The sequence below is a fragment of the Schistocerca serialis genome, chromosome 10, assembly GCF_023864345.2.
Source record: "Schistocerca serialis cubense isolate TAMUIC-IGC-003099 chromosome 10, iqSchSeri2.2, whole genome shotgun sequence".
NCBI classification, from domain to species: domain Eukaryota; kingdom Metazoa; phylum Arthropoda; class Insecta; order Orthoptera; family Acrididae; genus Schistocerca; species Schistocerca serialis.
Window position 1 is genome coordinate 212,992,666 of NC_064647.1, and position 21,808 is coordinate 213,014,473.

At 42.0% G+C, this 21,808-nt stretch overlaps 1 protein-coding gene across 3 annotated transcripts in view; it reads right to left on the minus strand.

Annotated features, from left to right (window-relative positions):
• The window catches only part of LOC126424921 (uncharacterized), a 302,725-nt gene that overhangs the window by 154,755 nt on the left and 126,162 nt on the right, over positions 1-21,808 (minus strand). For all 3 annotated transcript variants that reach the window (XR_007576231.1, XM_050087763.1, XM_050087762.1), the window contains exon 6: positions 19,592-19,677. Coding sequence is in view for 2 of the 3 variants with exons in the window: in XM_050087763.1 (XP_049943720.1) it covers positions 19,592-19,677 (86 nt within the window). In the remaining variant the exon portion in view is untranslated. The remainder of the gene's footprint in view (positions 1-19,591; positions 19,678-21,808) is intronic.

Here is a 21,808-nt window from a genome sequence, read left to right on the forward strand (position 1 = left end):
CTGAAATCCGAGTCGCGACACTTACGGAAGACATAAATAAACAGAAAGAACAAATAGGTGACTTATCCGAAAGAGTTGAGGAGATTGCAGATAAATTGACAAGTCTTAGTTTAAATGGGGACAGAGGTTCAGATGATACAGCACCATTGCCATTTGCAGAAACCGAAGAGTACCAGAACATAAATAAGCATGTTGAAAATCAGGGAAAATTTAATGAACGCGTCAAAAGGGAATTTGAGGCATTACGAAAGCAAGTCAAACAAATTGAAGGCGAAATCGTAGGAAAAGACAGCAAAAGAAATTTGGAATCACAGATAGCAGAGGGGTTTGAAGAAAGTAATTTGTTTCATTTACGGGATGCAACAAGACAGCGCCAGGCGCGCGAACTTGACAATAATCGACATTCGGACTGGGATAGACGCGGTAGGTCTTTGTCGCCACGAGGAGAAAACTTTAACACTTCTTGACTGTTCGGAAATTTAAGATCTTTCGCAATTCTAAGAATGACATACATCCATGTTCATGGCTAGATCAATTTATGTACGCACTTCCACCAAATTGGCCACTAAGTCACAAACTGGAAATTATGTGCGACTATTAAAATCCTCAGGGGATTCACTACACTAAGTGAATATGTGCCGTAGCGTGCATAGGGCCCCGAGCTGTAGTGGTGCTATTTCCCTTTTAGTTTTCTGCACCGCTGCCTACTCTTTTACTATTCTTTGCATCTGTCAAAACAACTCTTCGACTATCAATCTATCTATAGAGTCGTTAAAGAATAACCGGGTATGACTATTTTGCCCAAAAGTGATTTCGGAAATTACCGTTTGGACTTACTATATCTTCTGCAGCATTCATTCGTAGTTTAAACAAAATTTTACCTGTTTATCTTCGTGACAATATTTCTTCATATGTTGACGATATTCTTATTGCTAAACGTTCTTGGAGTGAGCATAACAAAATTTTGGATTCATTATTACGTATTTTTGCAAGAATTGGCATTACAGTGAACTTGGAAAAATCTGAATTTGGTCGTTCTCAGGTGAAATTTCTTGGTCATATTATTTCTACAGAAGGTATTTTTCCTGATCCAGAGAAACTAGACGCTATTCGTAATGATGCTGTTCCTACTACAAAACGTGATGTTCGTAGTTACCTTGTTCTCTGTAATTTTCTTACACACTTTGTTAGTTTGGACAATTTGGCCACACCTCGTTTATGCAAATTATGTCAAAAGGCTAACCCGCCAACTATTTCTCACAGAGCACCGTTGTTTCCTATCATTCCAGCGAAATTAAAGGACATGGCTGCAGTCGATTTGTTCGGTCCAGTGGTTCGTTCTACTAATGGTTTTGCGTACATTTTGGTAGCAGTGGAATTGACATCAAAATATGTGTGTTTTACACCTTTACGCAAAGCAACAGCTCTTTCAGTATCTAACGCTTTCATCAAACAATTTCTTAAAGAAGTTGGTCATGTTGATAAGGTTATATCAGATAATGGATCACAGTTTCGCTCTAAAATTTGGCTTCGTACTCTACGGCGTCGTAAGATTAAACCAATCTTCATTTCACTTTTTCACCCACAATCTAACGCTTCAGAGAGGTGGATGAAGGAAATCAATAAATTGTGTCGACCTTATTGTCATCAGAATCACAGAACGTGGGATCAGTATCTTCATATTTTTCAAAACATTCTGAATGAACTCCCTAATGATTCAACTTCTTTACCGCCTCTTTTGATATTAAAAAATAAAGCACCGACAAATCGCATTTCTGAAATAGTTCCTTTCCCGCCTGCACGGAAACTGCGGCATTCTGAAGTTGTCAACCTGGCCCTACAAAATATTGCATCTGCGGCTGCTAGAAGAGAGAAATCAGCAAAACGTCCTGGTCGTTTAAAGACCTGTCAGTTGGTCAAAAGGTGTTAAATAAGTCTCATCGTTTGTCTCACAAAGGAAAGGGCTTGTGTCGCAATTTTTTTCTGCTTTATAACGGTCCATATAGAATTCGCAAAATTATACTGTCGAAGTAGAAACTCTTAAATCTCGGCGCTCTAAGGGAATACATCATATATCGAACGGTAAATTTTTTGTGGAATGACATACTTGTGAGACATCAACAGTTATACGTAAACACACGGAGAATGCAAGGATGCCGGGCCGTGTTCCGGCGGCGGCACATACTCAAAGCAACAGTCAAGTCTGCGCGCCACACAAGGCAGTCGTTGACCGCAAACAATTACTTCCTACGTCACGCGCCTACAGCTGATCGAGCGCTCAGTGCGAATGCACTGACAGCCGTAAACAAATACACAGTCTAATTTCTCCGATTAAATTCAGTATAAAGCTATAGTGACTTAATAAATTATGTTATTAACGTTCAGTATTTTTCAGGATACGGTTGTATAAAATATTTAAGACCTTCAGGTAAATTCTGTGTGTGTCCGACGTTAAGAGGACTTGCTATCGAGAAAATTTCAGGAAGAATGTAATTTCGAAGAAAAAAGTAATAAACCAAAAAGGTAACTATTAACTGAGTTTATTTTTCAGGTAACATATTTCCACTTAGGTACGTACTTTAGACGTAATTTGCTGCTCGCGATTACGTGATTCATACTTTGTGCTAAATTTCATGTTCTATGAATTTACTTGTGAAGCGACGTGCTTGCGTACATTTGCTGAATTTGACAATGTTTTATTAATGAACAGGGTTGTTACTTATGTATATTATGCATCGCTTGGCTGCACTGCTTTTTCACTGACGTCATATTTTTTTTATTATGTGCCTGCTGTGCTTATTTATTTAAATTATAATTGTCACCTGATTAATTGTGCTGATATGGTTATGTATGTAGGTTATACTTCGTGATTTATCTGCTTGCGCCTTCATGTTTACTTATTAAGATTACATAAGAACATTTATTTGCTTATGCTGATATGATGATAATGACCTGTTTAATTGTGCTGATATGGTTATGTATGTAAATTATACTTTGTGATTTACTTGCTTGCGCCTTCATTTATACTTATTAAGATTACATACGAACATTTATTTGCTTATGCTGATATGATGATTATGACCTGTTTATTGTGTAAGATATATATTTGCTGCTTTGCGTATGGATTGCATATTTATAGATTTCTGTTTGTTGTCATAACTACTCATTAATTTGGTATATAGAAATGCTGATATGAGGTGTACGAACATGGAGTTTAGGTTACACTGTGGTATTAATTATAGATTGTTCGATTGGCAGAGCCTCGTTGTAGGGATTGTGCTGCATCCACTTGTTGACATTCTGTTCTCTACTGGTATATTTACTCGCTATTGCATGTTTTGCTTACGCTCAGTGCTTTATATATTAAGATAAGAAAATGAACTGCCGTAATTCTACGAATGACATTAGTACAAGAAACTTCATTGAAGTTACATGAGCTCGAGGTTTTATGGAAACTGTAGAAATTTATGCTAATAGGAAGGAAGCTAACGACATGACATACCAACACTAGGTTTAGAACATTGACAGTTATTACACTGAATTCTTCGTGAGCAATTGAAATAGCAAGTGACAGTTGACACAAGAAATACTCCACATGTTTGCTTATGTTTTGCCATAATTCTTGAAGGGGTGTACACACTGTGAAATATTATGATCATTCACACTCCATACTCTTACTTACTTACTGGAAGTTATTCAAACTAAAGGCTGTTAGAGGTCATGTATGCATTTCTTTTATTTAATGATGGACAAGGTAACCAAAATGTATTTTATAATTCATAATGAGTTGAAGATTTGGGTCAGATGGATTACACAGAGGTTGTGTGTGGACATTGTCTCTTCGGATTGTATGGGAAGATGAATTGAAGTTTGCACTAGGATTTTATCTGTTCTTGTTCGAGGAGACTGACTAGAGGAGAGATGTTGTTATGGAAGTGAAATGATATTAATGCTAAGGTTTATATGTATTGACGTATTGCAGAGGTATTATTGAGGTATTGAGATTGTGTGAAGTTGATGATTATTGGAGTTTTGGTGGACAAGAGGTAAGGTAAATGATATTGATGATAAGGTTTATATGTATCGACGTAAGACGTATTATTGAAGTATTGAGATTATGTGATGCTGATGATTATTGGAGTTTTGGTGAATAAGAGGTAAAGTAAGTGAGGGGCATATTTTTTTGCTGGTTTGTATGGAACAAGGAGGATGAAGATGGCAGACTAGAACAGTAAAGTGGAAGGAAGATTGTCTACACACACTTTGTTAAATCAATAAGCAGTACATACTTTTTTTTTTGGAGAGAGGAAGTAATTGCATATCTTGGCTCACTGACAGTTGTTCAGCAACCGTACATTTGATTTGGCTTGGCAAACATTGGTCTTGACGTGATGACTATGACGTTGACTAACTATTATTGACTGTTATACATTGCTGCCACTACTACTTGATACACATGACGAACATCAAATCTTTGACAGAATTGTATTTACACAGTTAATACTATTCAATTACACAGTAGCACTTAATGTGGATGAAAGATGAGTGAGTGTGTTTTGTGTGTTTTCCTTTCCTAATCCCAGATAATTGGACCGACCTATCTCCTAAATATTATTTTACTTGTTTGTAGTGGCTTGCACTGACACCCATAAATATTATGGGTTTACTGGTATTTGTGTATTTGTAATAGTTAATATGACAATTATCTGATATCATTTGTGTGTATATTATAATTTGTATGTTTAGTGTAAGAGCATTGATAATAATTTTGTAAAAGCAATTGTGTGTGCATTCAAACTGTTGTTCACACCTGCACCTGTTCAACATTGATGTGTGACACTTACAAATGTTTAATTTCTGCTGATGAACTGTGTGATCAGTGATAGTGAATATTATGGACTGTTACTTGCACTTTTTCTACATGATTGGTGCCACTAGGACATGTTTAATTTCTGCTGATAAACTCTGATGAACAGTGTGATTAGTGATAGTGAATATTATGGACTGCTGTCTGCACCTGCTTAACATTGCTGGGTGCCACTGATGAAACTGTTTCTACTGACATAATGTCACTTGTTGCTGTCTGCACCTGCTCAACATTGCTGGGTGCCACTATTGGAACTGCTCCCACTGAAATAATGTCACTTGTTGGTGTCTGCACCTGTTCAACATTGCTGGGTGCCACTAATGGAACTGCTTATACTGAAAATGTCACTTCTTGGTGTCTGCACCTGCTCAACATTGCTGGGTGCCACTGATGGAACTGCTTCTACTGAGATAATGTCACTTGTTGGTGTCTGCACCTCTTCAACAATGCTGGGTGCCACTGATGGACTGCTTCTACTGAAAAGATGTCACCTGTTGGTGTCTGCATTTGCTCAACATTGCTGGGTGCCACTGATGGACTGCTTCTACTGAGATAATGTCACTTGTTGTTATCTGCACCTGTTCAACAATGCTGGGTGCCACTGATGGACTGCTTCTACTGAGATAATGTCACTTGTTGGTGTCTGCACCTGTTCAACAATGCTGGGTGCCACTGATGGACTGCTTCTACTGAAATAATGTCACTTGTTGGTGTCCGCACCTGTTCAACATTGCTGGGTGCCACTGATGGACTGCTTCTACTGAAATGATGTCACTTGTTGGCGTCTGCACTTGTTCAACATTGCTGGGTGCCACTGATGGAACTGCTTCTATTAAAATGATGTCACTTGTTTGTATTTGCACCTGTTGACCATTGCTGGGTGCTACTGCTGGAACTATCAACTACTTGTTTTTTTTGAATCATTGAAAGCATTTTATGTGAACATTTGTATAAACTGATTTTTTGTGTATTGTGTAAACTATTATGTAAAGTCACATGTATGAAAGAATTTGTATTGCTTACTGTATTTTATATATTAGGTTATTGAAAGGTCAGTGCAAAGCTAAAATTTTATCTAATTATGTGATATTTACGTATTAATATTATCTTTTATTTTTGTCTGTATTTTTGTGGACGAATTTGGTGGTATTTTCACCACCAATGCTGGCAAAAATACCATCAAATTCTGGCCCGTGGAGGAAGGGCATATGAAAGGTGGCTACACTGAGCCACAGCGCCAGAGATTGCGCCAAAGAGTATTATTCAGCCGCCTCCACTGGCAGTGCTTGTCGAGATGTGGCAGTAGTCAGTGCTTATCAAGATGTGGTAATAGTGAGTTGGTGTTGAGATGTTGTAGTAGGGAGTGCTTGTTGCATGTTTTATGCAGTTGTTGATGGGCTAGACAGCAGATGTTGTTCGAATGGAGATATTGTAATGATCAGAGTGCTTTTCGTCAATATATATGAAGGTAAAAAAATTCCCTTTTCTTGTTATTATTTCAATGTCTTAAATAATGCGTCATTACAGGTTCAGTCAACAAAGCATCTGGCTTGTGTTCTTGTATTAGAGTGTAATTCTGGTTTCCTTACGCAATTATAGTATTTCTATTTTTTTTAAATTACTTCAGTATAAATGGTATTTAAAATTTCTTGTCTTATTGAAGAAGAACCGTGCCAGATGTGTACGTTGAATCACACTTCCACACACAGAACAGTTACACTTGTGCTTTGGTTTCGTACGTTTTATAGTTGCTGTGGATTTAATTAATTAATTGTGTTAACGGAAATTTTCTTTCATTCTTTGTTGTTATTCTATGCAGTCAGATTGCGTACTAAAACTAGTCAGGGCCAACCGTTTACGAGACTTCGTAGCCGGACAGACAGCTACTAAAAATTAAAATTATTTGCATTAAATATATAATTAAGCCCCCATGCAAAATTATCTTGGACAAATTGTGCACATTTGAGCAGATATTTAGATCCAATGTACATTATTCTGAATTCGACCACGGGGTCATTAGCTTCGACAAGAAGAGATTCATAGGTGTTTACTGCAAAGCACCCAAGCGGTACCTGATGGCTTTTTATTGCCATCTGCCAAGCGTTTGTAGAGCAGCATAAATGGTCAAACCATAGCAGATGCAACTGCAGTCCATATGTGGCCCGATTAGCATACCTTACAAAGTCATAAGCTGATCACCCACAACATTATGACCACCTACCTAATAGCCGGTAAGTCCATGGGCAACATAGGCAACATCAAGGATGATGTGGGCACAGGAGCGCCGTGGTCCCGTGGTTAGCGTCAGCAGCTTGGTTCAAATCTTCTCTCCAGTAAAAAGTTTAAATTTTTGTTTTCACACAATTATCAGAGTTCAGGCACTCACACATAATCAATTTCGCTCTCCAAAATTCCAGGACATGTTCAGATTTGCTTGGTCATATGCAGGATTTGACGGTCTACACAAGGAAAAATTTGAAAACGTTAAAAAGATATGTTTTGACAGAGCATAGAGAAAACTGTGCGACTGTGAAACTATTGCATTTATTTTGGTACGGGTATCAGTGGCGACGCATCATGGCATAGAAGCAATGAGGCCTTGGCAGGTCGATGGAGGAAGCTGGCACAACATTAGCACACACAAGTCTTCTAATTCCCATAAATTCTGGAGATTGGGACGATGAGCTCTGAGGCAATGTTCAATCACATACCAGATAGGTTCAATTGGGTTCACATCCGGCAAGCTGGAGGGCCAGCACATCAACTGGAACTCGCCACTGTGTACTTCGTTCCAGTCAATCACACTCCTGGCCTTTGAGTCATGGTACCATTGCTGTTGGGAAACGTGACCGTCCTGAAGGGTTGCACGTGGTCTGCAACCACTGTGTGATACTCCCTAGCAGTCATAGTGCTTCGCACATGCTCCTCTGGACCCATGAATGTCCACGTAAATGCCCCCTTTCCCCCAGAGCATAACGAAGCCGCTGCCAGCTTGTCTCTGTCCCACAGCACAGGTGTCAAGGTTCCCCTGGAAGACAACTGATTCGCGCCCTTCCATCGGCATGATGAAGAAGGCACCGGAAATCATCAGACCATGCATCACGCTGACATTGTGCCAACGTTCAATGCTCCCATATCAGTTGTAGTTGACAATGTTGTGGTATTAATATTTTGTCAATGTTGTGGTGTTAACATTGGTACGTACATGGGTCGTGAACTGTGGAGGCCCATTGTTAGGAGTGTTTCATGCACTGTCTGTTCAGACATACATTTACTCTGCTATTCATTAAACTCTGATGTTAGCTCCACCACAACTCGCTGCGTGTCCTGTTTTACCTGTCTGCCCAGCCTATGACGTCCAACATCTGTAATGATGGGTGGCTGCACCACCCCACAACATCTGGACGTGGTTTCACCTTGGTTTCATCACATGTTGAAGACACTCACCGCAGTCGTGCAGTTTCCAAAATGCTTCTGCCAAGCCTTCAGCCATGACAATCCACCTTTATTCACTCTCGGATAGATAGTGCACTGTTGTGTACATAGTTCCGCATAGTCAGCGCGTACACAACTTTCCCACTAGAGCGCGCCCCGCTAAGCACAACAGCACAGGCGCAGTGCTCGTCCGTCTCCGCACTACGAGATGGCGCTGCCTTAGAGACAGACCAAATTCTGATTCCGCTGATCCGCGTATTAATATGTAACGCAGCCAATGAGATTGCTGCTAACGTAGAACCATTTCTCCTCATGGATCACACTCGCGCAGTGATACCTGAATGCGCTAGGTATTAAACGAGTGTACAGACCTCCGATTAGTCAGTCTGCATTTGTCTGCATTTGTCTGCATTAGTCTCCACCAGTCTGCATTAGTCCTAACCAGTCTGTACCAGTCTGCATTAGTCTGTACCAGTCTATAGTCAAGTTTCAGTCTGCACCTAAGAAGATTATCATATTCCTGTACATAGCCATGAAGATAAATGTATAGACATTTTGTCAAGTATCAGAGATATGTGAGAATAAGATTAACGTACCAAGACCAAAGGAACTTCAGATTGTCAATTGTAAATAGCATCCAGAATCAAGTTACATAATGTTTATGCTTGTTATTATTTTAATAAATGTGTGTGAAAATTAATCAAGTTCTGTTTAAAGTTGGTCACCGTCAGTCTGCTACTCTAAGCATGCAAGTGGCATTTCTATCGTCTGACCTAACGGCAGGAGATAAACACGCCACGATAAGACCATGAGACATATTGCTGACACTCGCCTACTTCGTTAGAGCGACAACTCAAATAATCTGATGGTGTGTGTGCCGAAGGTCTTACTTGATTGAATGTGTGATATTAATGGACTTTCACTTTTTTGTAGGATGTACTTCAGATGCGTTGACCAAGTAATCTTCTGGTCAATATAGTGGCCAAGGTATTTGATAATTTGTTCAACTGCTGTAAGAAAAGGACCCAGTAACATCGTTGTTGGTACTTGCCATCTATTTCACTTGTATATGCAAGCTGGGGATTTGGCTGGTAATATTTCCAAGGAATTCTCATGCAACCAATCTTGAAATCTTTCCAGAGAGATAACTGGATTTACATTCCATGGGGTTCACGCTTTTAATATAGAAGCAGAGGTCATCACGTGTTGTATCACTTTGACATTGGTTTACAAAAGTGAATGTACATCAGCAACGTAAAAATTGAATAACAGCGGCGATAAAATCTAACCCTGTGACAAATCCTTGCTCATGTACTGGGGCTCAACGTATCGCTCATCTTATCATATAATTAACGCTCTGTTGCACAGGCAAGGTTCATCAAATGGTTCAAATGGCTCTGAGCACTATGGGACTTAACATTTGAGGTCATTAGTCCCCTAGAACTTAGAACTACTTAAACCTAACTAACCTAAGGACATTACACATAGCCATGTCCGAGGCAGGATTCGAACCTGCGACCGTAGCGGTCACGCGGTTCCAGACTGAAGTGACTAGAGCCGCTCGGTCACAACGGCCGGTGCAAGGTTCATCAACTGCTGCGCTAGTCGTGGCAGCAGGGCACAATCATAAGTTTTAAAAGCTGCTTAGAAACTGGCTGCAGATCCTTGTTGCCAATAATGTAAGTCAAATCTGGATGTCAGTAACTAAAGCGATAAGAGCATCAGAAGGGCGTAGAACTTTCCTAAAACCGTACTACTCGTTCCTCCCATGATTCCAATCTGTGTTTAATCATGCATTCTAACGTTTTGTAAAAGCATGACAATAATGTTATTCCCCTTTATGATATGGCTTCTTCCCGTTGCTTCACACTCTTGTAACAGGGAACAATGCGATCAATTTTCAGCACCCGAATGTCAGTATGAGTGTATCATACTGGATGATATAATCCGAGCATTAGCCGTTCTCCCACCTCTGGAATCAGTTAAATCATAGTGTAGGATATGTTCCCCTATCCGGGAGCAGTTTTCATATCCTGTGCTAATGCACTGTGGAGATCCTTTTCGCGGAATCCCACCTCCTCGCAGAATTGTTCATTGAGCAGATGAGGTAGGTCACCCTCCGGTTGGACATCTTCCATATTGCGTTCCACTGAATCCGACGCGACGGAATGTAAAAGAGCTGTCAGAACGTGCGGCGAGTACTAGACGAATGTATCAGCATCAGGGCCAACGCTTTGGTTGTCATGTAATATTTCCTACTCGCTAAGTGAGGGCTAGTAGAAATCCTTGGGTAACAGAAGAAATATTGAATTTAATTGATGAAAGGAGAAAATATAAAAATGCAGTAAGTGAAACAGGCAAAAAGGAATACAAACGTCTCAAAAATGAGATCGACAGGAAGTGCAAAATGGCTAAGCAGGGATGGCTAGAGGACAAATGTAAGGATGTAGAGGCCTATCTCACTAGGGGTAAGATAGATACCGCCTACAGGAAAATTAAAGAGACCTTTGGAGATAAGAGAACGACTTGTATGAATATCAAGAGCTCAGATGGAAACCCAGTTCTAAGCAAAGAAGGGAAAGCAGAAAGGTGGAAGGAGTATATAGAGGGTCTATACAAGGGCGATGTACTTGGGGACAATATTGTGGAAATGGAAGAGGATGTAGATGAAGATGAAATGGGAGATATGATACTGCGTGAAGAGTTTGACAGAGCACTGAAAGACCTGAGTCGAAACAAGGCCCCCGGAGTAGACAATATTCCATTGGAACTACTGACGGCCGTGGGAGAGCCAGTCCTGACAAAACTCTACCATCTGGTGAGCAAGATGTATGAAACAGGCGAAATACCCACAGACTTCAAGAAGAATATAATAATTCCAATCCCAAAGAAAGCAGGTGTTGACAGATGTGAAAATTACCGAACTATCAGCTTAATAAGTCACAGCTGCAAAATACTAACACGAATTCTTTACAGACGAATGGAAAAACTAGTAGAAGCCAACCTCGGGGAAGATCAGTTTGGATTCCGTAGAAACACTGGAACACGTGAGGCAATACTGACCTTACGACTTATCTTAGAAGAAAGATTAAGGAAAGGCAAACCTACGTTTCTAGCATTTGTAGACTTAGAGAAAGCTTTTGACAATGTTGACTGGAATACTCTCTTTCAAATTCTAAAGGTGGCAGGGGTAAAATACAGGGAGCGAAAGGCTATTTACAATTTGTACAGAAACCAGATGGCAGTTATAAGAGTCGAGGGACATGAAAGGGAAGCAGTGGTTGGGAAGGGAGTAAGACAGGGTTGTAGCGTCTCCCCGATGTTGTTCAATCTGTATATTGAGCAAGCAGTAAAGGAAACAAAAGAAAAATTCGGAGTAGGTATTAAAATTCATGGAGAAGAAATAAAAACTTTGAGGTTCGCCGATGACATTGTAATTCTGTCAGAGACAGCAAAGGACTTGGAAGAGCAGTTGAACGGAATGGACAGTGTCTTGAAGTTATAAGATGAACATCAACAAAAGCAAAACGAGGATAATGGAATGTAGTCGAATTAAGTTGGGTGATGCTGAGGGAATTAGATTAGGAAATGAGGCACTTAAAGTAGTAAAGGAGTTTTGCTATTTGGGGAGCAAAATAACTGATGATGGTCGAAGTAGAGAGGATATAAAATGTAGGCTGGCAATGGCAAGGAAAGCGTTTCTGAAGAAGAGAAATTTGTTAACATCCAGTATTGATTTAAGTGTCAGGAAGTCATTTCTGAAAGTATTCGTATGGAGTGTAGCCATGTATGGAAGTGAAACATGGACGATAAATAGTTTGAACAAGAAGAGAATAGAAGCTTTCGAAATGTGGTGCTACAGAAGAATGCTGAAGATTAGATGGGTAGATCACGTAACTAATGAGGAAGTATTGAATAGGATTGGGGAGAAGAGAAGTTTGTGGCACAACTTGACCAGAAGAAGGGATCGGTTGGTAGGACATGTTCTGAGGCATCAAGGGATCACCAATTTAGTATTGGAGGGCAGCGTGGAGGGTAAAAATCGTAGAGGGAGACCAAGAGATGAATACACTAAGCAGATTCAGAAGGATGTGGGTTGCAGCAGGTACTGGGAGATGAAAAGACTTGCACAGGATAGAGTAGCATGGAGGGCTGCATCAAACCTGTCTCAGGACTGAAGACCACAACAACAACAACAAGTGAGATGTCAACATTGCTGATAGTCTCTCGCTTTTGTAGTCACTCTTCGGAATAGTTGCTTCCACACTTCTCTCTGTCCACGTTTTGCTATCAAGTAGTTTGTTCGCCACTAATTCTGATTTTGTTCCAGTTTGTGCACGATTTCTCCCCGCAATAGCCATGTCGTTTATGTGCTAGCAGCGATACTTACAAGGGAACCTCCCCATCGCACTCCCCTCAGATTTAGTTATAATTTGGCACAGTGGATAGGCCTTGAAAAACTGAACACATAGATCAGTCGAGAAAACAGGAAGAAATTGTGTAGAACTATGAAAAAATAAGCAAAATATACAAACTGAGTAGTCCATGGGCAACATAGGCAACATCAAGGATGATGTGGGCACAGGAGCGCCGTGGTCCCGTGGTTAGCGTGAGCAGCTTGGTTCAAATCTTCTCTCCAGTAAAAAGTTTAAATTTTTATTTTCAGACAATTATCAGAGTTCAGGCACTCACACATAATCAATTTCGCTCTCCAAAATTCCAGGACGTGTTCAGATTTGCTTGGACATATGCAGGATTTGACGGTCTACACAAGGAAAAATTTGAAAACGTTAAAAAGATATGTTTTGACACAGCACAGAGAAAACTGTGCGACTGTGAAACTATTGCATTTATTTTTTGCAGTTTATGTGACACACTCTTATGTTTTCATCACCTTTTTGGGAGTGATTATTACATCCACAAGAAAACCTCAATCGGGCAAGGTAGAAGAATCTTTTTACCCATTCGCCAAGTGTGCAAGTTAGGTGGGTCGACAACATATTCCTGTCATGTGACGCACATGCCGTCACCAGTGTCGTATAGAATATATCAGACGTGTTTTCCTGGACCAAATGTTTTCGGTTCCCATTGGAGAGACACGTCCTTTCGTCTACTAATCGCACGGTTTTGCGGTGCGGTCGCAAAACACAGGCACTAAACTTATTACAGTGAACAGAGACGTCAATGAACGAACGGACAGATCATAACTTTGCAAAAATAAAGTAAGTAAACTTTTCGCTCGAGGGTAGACATGAACCAAGGACCTCTCGCTCCGCAGCTACTCACGCTAACCACGGGACCACGGCGCTCTTGTGCCCACATTATCCTTGATGTTGCCTATGTTGGCCATGGACTACTCAGTTCGCATGTTTTGCTTATTTTTTCATAGTTCCACACAACTTCTTCCTGTTTTCTCGACTGATCTGTGTTCAGTTTTTCAAGTCCCATCCACTGTGCCAAATTATAACTAAATCTGAGGGGGGTGCGATGGGGAGGTTCCCTTGTTAGCGGTTTCTGTAGCACGGTTGTAAGCGGCAGAGTGAAGGACTGGGTCTCTTGCAATACATCATCCTGGTTAGTGTCTTCATCCATACATACATCCTCCAGTAGTGGCGTATTCCTTAGCTGGTACTGAAGCATTTCGTCCATCAACATCGAGTCTGAACAGTACTCACGAATGGGAGAACAGATGATCTCTCCAGTGTCTGGGGGATCGTTCATGGCAAGGGAAGTTAGTAGCCACCGGTCGTTTTCAATATGTGTTTATAACACCATTAAATTATTTGAATGTACACGAAGCATCACACTTGTCGCAGAACATCAGCTCGCGACCGCGTGGAGCGCAACGGCTAAGACGTCCAAACTCCACGACAGACGGAAGTAAACTGCTACAGATATTTCGCGAGTCCATTAAAATAAGCCACGTGTGACGACTTCCCAATGCTGTTTATGGTAAATGTAAATATATCGTATTCCCGAATTGTATGCAGAATTTTCCATACACTCTGTTTAAAGTAATTTGTAAGCTGTGCTTACATCTCTGCAATGGCCTGCTCTTTACCCAGAAGCAGTTTATGTTCTTCTTTTTTGCGACGGTTGTTTCCGCCATAAACTCCAGTCTTCGTTTGTTGACTCCAGTTTCTTCCATTTCTTATTTTCTTCTTTGTACACAAAACATATTAACTATTTCTAAAGGAGTCATTTCTCCAATAGGGAATGGTTTAAGTCTGTCTGGCACAGTGGGTCTTTTTGTTGATTGTCTAGAAATTTTACTTGTATACACATGTTTCATGTGTTCTTATTTTCACAGTAGACAAATTGCAGAACTGTGTTAAACACAACGCAGCAACTCATTTGTAAGCTATCAGTAATTTATATTTGGCACAGAGTACTGTGGAGCTGACTGTAAATACCATTTGTTGACATTTGATACATTTCGATAATCTTTCAAAGCATTGCACACACCATCCGTTTCACAGTTATAAATCGTAGCTTCTAGCCTGGTAATATCATGTTCTTTAGCCAACGAAGTAGAAAAAATTCTCATAACAACGTATCAGAGCACTTAATAAATTCGACAAGATAGTCACAGATAACTTTGTTCATTCCTAGGCATGTGATTTGACATTTAAATTTGTTTATTGTACACCTGCAGCTCATCCAAGTTTAACAGCGTATTACAATTCTCTTTTCGTTCACTCTGCAGCGGAGTGTGCACTGATGTGAAACTTCCTGACAGATTTAAAGTGCATGACGGACCGAGACTCCAACTCAGGACCTTTGTCTTTCGCGGGCAAGTGCTCTACCATCTGAGCTACCCAAGCACGACTCACCCGCCGTCCTCACAGCTTTACTTCTGCCAGTACCTTGTCTCCTACTTTCCAAACTTAACAGAATCTCTCCTGCGAACCTTGCAGAACTAGCACTCCTGAAAGTTTCACATCAGCACACACTCCGCTGCAGAGCGAAAATCTCATTCTGGAAACATTCCCTAGGCTGTGGCTAAGCCATGTCTCCGCAATATCCTTACAGCAGCGGTCGGCTACATTTTGATTTAAATATTGAGTCTTTGGTTGATGTTTAACAATGCTCAAACTCATAACGTTTAAGTAATGTAACAATGTTCAAAGTTATAAATTTCAAAAAATGTGATAAAACGATATAGTAAGCGTTTTAACAAGGAAGCTGTTTTCTACTTCTACATCTACGAGGGTTGGAACATTAACAGTGGCAATTATTTATTCACAATTGATACAAAAGTGTTACATATTTGCACCTGTTACTGTCCTTCAAAGTAGTCACCCACGTTTTGTAGAACCCGTTGTCAGCTATGTGGAAGGCGTAGTGTACCGTTAGCAGAGCCTGTTCTGTTGATGGTGCGAATGGAGCGGTCTACTGCCTGTCGAATCTCTGGAACAGTTCTGAAGCGAATGCCACCAAGTGGTTCCTTCATCTTCGGAATCAAAGTCAGAAGGACTTAACTCCGGGGAGTATGGTGGATGGTACAGTACTTCCCAGTCCCATCGACCGAACAGTGCAGCCACAGCTTGCGCTGTATGCGCCCGCGCATTGTCGTGCAAAATGATGGGTGGGCTGCACAGGAAGTGTCGCCGCTTCTTTCGCAAAGCTAGTCGCAGGTGACGCTCCAAAAACGAACAGTAACACTGTGCACTGTCGGTCTGCCGTGGAGGAACGTAATGCGTTAGGATAACACCATCACAGTCGTACACGAGAATCACCATAACTTTCACCACACTGCGGCTCTGACGCACTTTCAACTTTAGCGGCAACCCATAATGACGCCATTCGTTGGATTGGCGTTTCAGTTTTGGCTCGTGGCTCGTACGATGTGGCCCATGTCTCATCCAGTGTTACGATACGGCGTAAGAAAGCCTCTCCTTCTTCTTCAGAGACGCTAGGACGACCTGCCCGATGCATGTCTGCCACAGTTTGCCGACTTTCGTCGAAGGCTTTTACCCAGCGCGCCCCTCGTGGTCTCGCGGTAGCGTTCTCGCTTCCCAAGCAGGGGGTCCCGAGTTCGATTCCCGGCGGGGTCAGGGATTTTTCCTGCCTCGAGATGACTGGGTGTTGTTGTGTCGTCTTCATCATCATTATTCATCCCCATTACGGTCGGAGGAAGGCAACGGCAAACCACTACCATTAGGACCTTGCCTAGTAAGGCGGTGCGGGTCTCCCCCATCGTTCCTCTACGCTCTGTAAAGAAGCATCGGACTTCATTTCCATTTCCACCCAGCATGCCACGACGGCAAACCACTACCATTAGGACCTTGCCTAGTAAGGCGGTGCGGGTCTCCCCCATCGTTCCTCTACGCTCTGTAAAGAAGCATCGGACTTCATTTCCATTTCCACCCAGCATGCCACGGCTCTGTACGGCAATCCCCCCACGCCTCTTGCACACCTTGATGACACTATCGTACTGCACGAACTCTGGCACATTCAATCTTGATTAAACTCCGTTGTTCCTGTTTCGAAAATATAGTGTCACCGTTACATTAGACCGCTCGCTCACAAGTGACTGTTTCCCTAGATTATGTGCACGCCGGTGACGTGGGACAGGAGAGTCCATTTGCTCAGAAGTAAAGTAGGTATGTCCACAAAGAGTGCTATCAGCGATAATCATAGATTCCATTGCATAGTGTCTCTACAGCAGTGTTGCCACTATTTAAGTGGATACTATGACATGGATACTCTGCAAATCATATTTAAGTGGCTGGCAGAGGGTTCATTGAGCCACCTTCATAATTCTCTTTTCTTCCAATCTCGTATAGCGCGCGGAAAGAACGAACACCTTTATCTTTCCGTACGAGCTCTGATTTCCCTTATTTTATCGTGGTGATCGTTTCTCCTTATGTAGGTCGGTGTCAACAAAATATTTTCGCATTCGGAGGAGAAAGTTGGTTATTGGAATTTCGTGAGAAGATTCTGTCACAACGAAAAACGCCTTTCTTTTAATGATGTCCAGTCCAAATCCTGTATCATTTCAGTGACACTCTCTCCCATATTTCGCGATGGTACAAAATGTGCTGCCCTTCTTTGAATTTTTTCGATGTACTCCGTCAGTGCTATCTGGTAAGGATCCCATACCTCATAGCAAGATTCTAAAAGAGGACGGACAAGCTTAGTGTAGGCAGTCTCCTTTGTAGATCTGTTACATTTTCTAAGTGTCCTGCCAGTCTTTGATTAGCCTTCCCCACAACATTTTCTTTGTGTTCTATACATTTTAAGTTGTTCGTTATTGTAATTCCTAGGTATTTAGTTGAATTTGCGGCCTTTAGATTTGACTGATTTATCGCGTAACCGAAGTTTAACGAATTCCTTTTAGCACTCATGTGGATGACCTCTCACTTTTCGTTATTTAGGGCCAGCTGCCAATTTTCGCACCATTCATATATCTTCTCTAAATCGTTTTGCGATTTGTTTTGATCTTCTGATTATTAGTCGATAAACGACAGCATCATCTGCAAATACCGAGCGAGGTGGCGCAGTGGTTAAACACTGGACTCGCATTCGGGAGGACGACGGTTCAATCCCGCGTCCGGCCATCCTGATTTAGGTTTTCCGTGATTTCCCTAAATCGCTCCAGGCAAATGCCGGGATGGTTCCTTTCAAAGGGCACGGCCGACTTCCTTCCCTAATCCGATGAGACCGATGACCTCGCTGTCTGGTCTCCTTCCCCAAAACAACCCAACCCCCATCTGCAAACAACCTAAGACGGTGGCTCAGATTCTCCAAAACCGTCTATATATTTAAGGAACAGCAAAGGGCCTATAACACTACCTTGGGGAACGCCAGAAATCACTTCTGTTTTACTCGATGACTTTCCGTCAATTACTACGAACTGTGACCTCTCTGGCAGGAAGTCACAAATCCAGTCACATAACTGAGACGATATTCCATAAGCACGCAATTTACTTACAAGCCGCTTGTGTGGTACAGTGTCAAATCCTTCCGGAAATCCAGAAATACGAAATCGATCTGAAATCCCTTGTTAATAGCACTCAACACTTCATGCAAATAAAGAGCTAGTTGTGTTCCACAGGAAGTATGTTTTCTAAACCCATGTTGACTGTGTCAATAGACCGTTCTCTTTGACGAAATTAATAATTTTCGAACACAATATATGTCTCACAATCCTGCTGCGTATCGAAGTTAATGATATGGGCCTGTAATTTAGTGGATTGCTCTTATTACCTTTCTTGAATATTGGTGTGACCTGTGCAACTTTCCAGTCTTTGGGTACGGATCTTTCGTCGACCGAACGGTTGTTTATGATTGTTAAGTATGGAGCAAATGGATCAGCATACTCTGAAAGGAATCTAATTGGTATACCATATGGACCAGAAGACTTGCTTTTATTAGGTGATTTAAGTTGATTCACTACTAGGAGGATATTTACTTCTTCGTTACTCATGTTGGCAGCTGTTCTTGATTCGACTTCTGGAATATTTACTTCATCTTCTTTGGTGAAGGAATTTCGGAAGGCTGTGTTTAGTGACTGTGCCTTAGCAACACTGTCTTCGATAGTATCTCCATTGCTATCGCGCTGAGAAGGCATTGACTGTTTCTTGCCGCTAACATATCTCACATACGACCAGAATATCTTTTGATTTTATTCCAGGTTTCGAGACGAAGTTTCGTTGTGGAAACTGTTATAAGTATCTCGCATTGAAGTTCGCTCTAAATTTCGAGCTTCTGTAAAAGATCGTCAATGTTGGGGATTTTGCGTCTGTTTAAATTTGGGATGTTTTTTTCGTTGTTTCTGTAACAGTGTTCTGACACGTTTTTTGTACCAAGGAGGATCATCTCTGTCGTTTGTTAATTTATTTGGTATAAATACTATTTTATATTTAGCACAAGTGGACTATATAAGATTGTGACATCATAGTGACTGCCATCTTGGGCCTGACATATTGGGGGAAAAGTTTCTTAATTAACTCACTGGCAAGGTTAAGGGTCATTAATCATATTTCTTTTCAATTCCTCAGCAAATATGATGGGAAGTGGGAGGGAGACGGTGGTGGACAGAAAGGGAGGGGGAGTGGTATCAGGAATAACTGATAATGGAAAATAAGGATAGTGGGTCAAAAATAACTGGGCCAGAATCGGTATAGCCCCAGTACTACTATAGAGTAAGTAGTAATAAGAATAACATAAAGATATACACTAACTTTATTTTCTTGCACACAGCAGGAATTGAGTAAAAAGCTTTAAAGAGTTGAATGTTGTTCCGTTTCTGATGAATATAGAGTATTTCTGTAAACACTTTACCTTAACAGCCCCAGTGTAGAGAAATATGTCACAGATAGCCTCGGTAATGTGGTATACAAGGTACACAGTCACCACTCCGTCAAGAGCTGAAATAGACACAAGACCAAGTTTCAGTTTTCTTTCTCATAACTAAGTTATTAATATAAGAAGGAATGAAGAATTCACAATGAAAATAGACTGTAGTGCCATTCATTCCACTAAAACAGTGAAGACTTCCGGTTTGTATTGTACAAACACGCTGTGTTTCTAGTTCAATAGACGGCATTGATTAAGCTTGTTCACACATCTGAGCTCATAACTGTTTCGGCATATTACTTACTTGACATTTCGCTCCATCATTACAAATGACTTCTCCATTGTGGTAGCTATGGTTTTTTTATTAAACTTTAGAATCTACACTCCTGGAAATTGAAATAAGAACACCGTGAATTCATTGTCCCAGGAAGGGGAAACTTTATTGACACATTCCTGGGGTCAGATACATCACATGATCACACTGACAGAACCACAGGCACATAGACACAGGCAACAGAGCATGCACAATGTCGGCACTAGTACAGTGTATATCCACCTTTCGCAGCAATGCAGTCTGCTATTCTCCCATGGAGACGATCGTAGAGATGCTGGATGTAGTCCTGTGGAACGGCTTGCCATGCCATTTCCACCTGGCGCCTCAGTTGGACCAGCGTTCGTGCTGGACGTGCAGACCGCGTGAGACGACGCTTCATCCAGTCCCAAACATGCTCAATGGGGGACAGATCCGTAGATCTTGCTGGCCAGGGTAGTTGACTTACACCTTCTAGAGCACGTTGGGTGGCACGGAATACATGCGGACGTGCATTGTCCTGTTGGAACAGCAAGTTCCCTTGCCAGTCTAGGAATGGTAGAACGATAGGTTCGATGACGGTTTGGATGTACCGTGCACTATTCAGTGTCCCCTCGACGATCACCAGTGGTGTACGGCCAGTGTAGGAGATCGCTCCCCACACCATGATGCCGGGTGTTGGCCCTGTGTGCCTCGGTCGTATGCAGTCCTGATTGTGGCGCTCACCTGCACGGCGCCAAACACGCATACGACCATCATTGGCACTAAGGCAGAAGCGACTCTCATCGCTGAAGACGACACGTCTCCATTCGTCCCTCCATTCACGCCTGTCGCGACACCACTGGAGGCGGGCTGCACGATGTTGGGGCGTGAGCGGAAGACGGCCTAACGGTGTGCGGGACCGTAGCCCAGCTTCATGGAGACGGTTGCGAATAGTCCTCGCCGATACCCCAGGAGCAACAGTGTCCCTAATTTGCTGGGAAGTGGCGGTGCGGTCCCCTACGGCACTGCGTAGGATCCTACGGTCTTGGCGTGCATCCGTGCGTCGCTGCGGTCCGGTCCCAGGTCGACGGGCACGTGCACTTTCCGCCGACCACTGGCGACAACATCGATGTACTGTGGAGACCTCACGCCCCACGTGTTGAGCAATTCGGCGGTACGTCCACCCGGCCTCCCACATGCTCACTATACGCCCTCGCTCAAAGTCAGTCAACTGCACATACGGTTCACGTCCATGCTGTCGCGGCATGCTACCAGTGTTAAAGACTGCGATGGAGCTCCGTATGCCACGGCAATCTGGCTGACACTGACGGCGGCGGTGCACAAATGCTGCGCAGCTAGCGCCATTCGACGGCCAACACCGCGGTTCCTGGTGTGTCCGCTGTGCCGTGCGTGTGATCATTGCTTGTACAGCCCTCTCGCAGTGTCCGGAGCAAGTATGGTGGATCTGACACACCGGTGTCAATGTGTTCTTTTTTCCATTTCCAGGAGTGCAGGTTCATATAAATGTCAGGAGAGACGAAATGGATGGTTAGGTGGTAAGAGGAGAGTGGGAAACAAACACAGATTATTTATGAAAGTTTGGTGGAGGAACTTGAAAAATGAACTACACATAAATTAATAATGTAGCTCAATCTAACACAAATAATGTTCTACAGTCTAAGGACTGCAGTGACGCTTCCTCGTGATAAGCGGCAAATCCTGATTTGAGTCCTGCTCCGACAAAAAATTTCTTATGTCATTATTGGCGAGTAAATCATGCATAATACTATAAAATTTCTAGACAACTGTGCAGCACAGCATCCCAGCACCTCGCTTGAGGACGATGAGTGCAAAGCTCATAGAAACGTTGCGACAGAATGACGGCTGATCACCCGTGAATAGTTCATAAC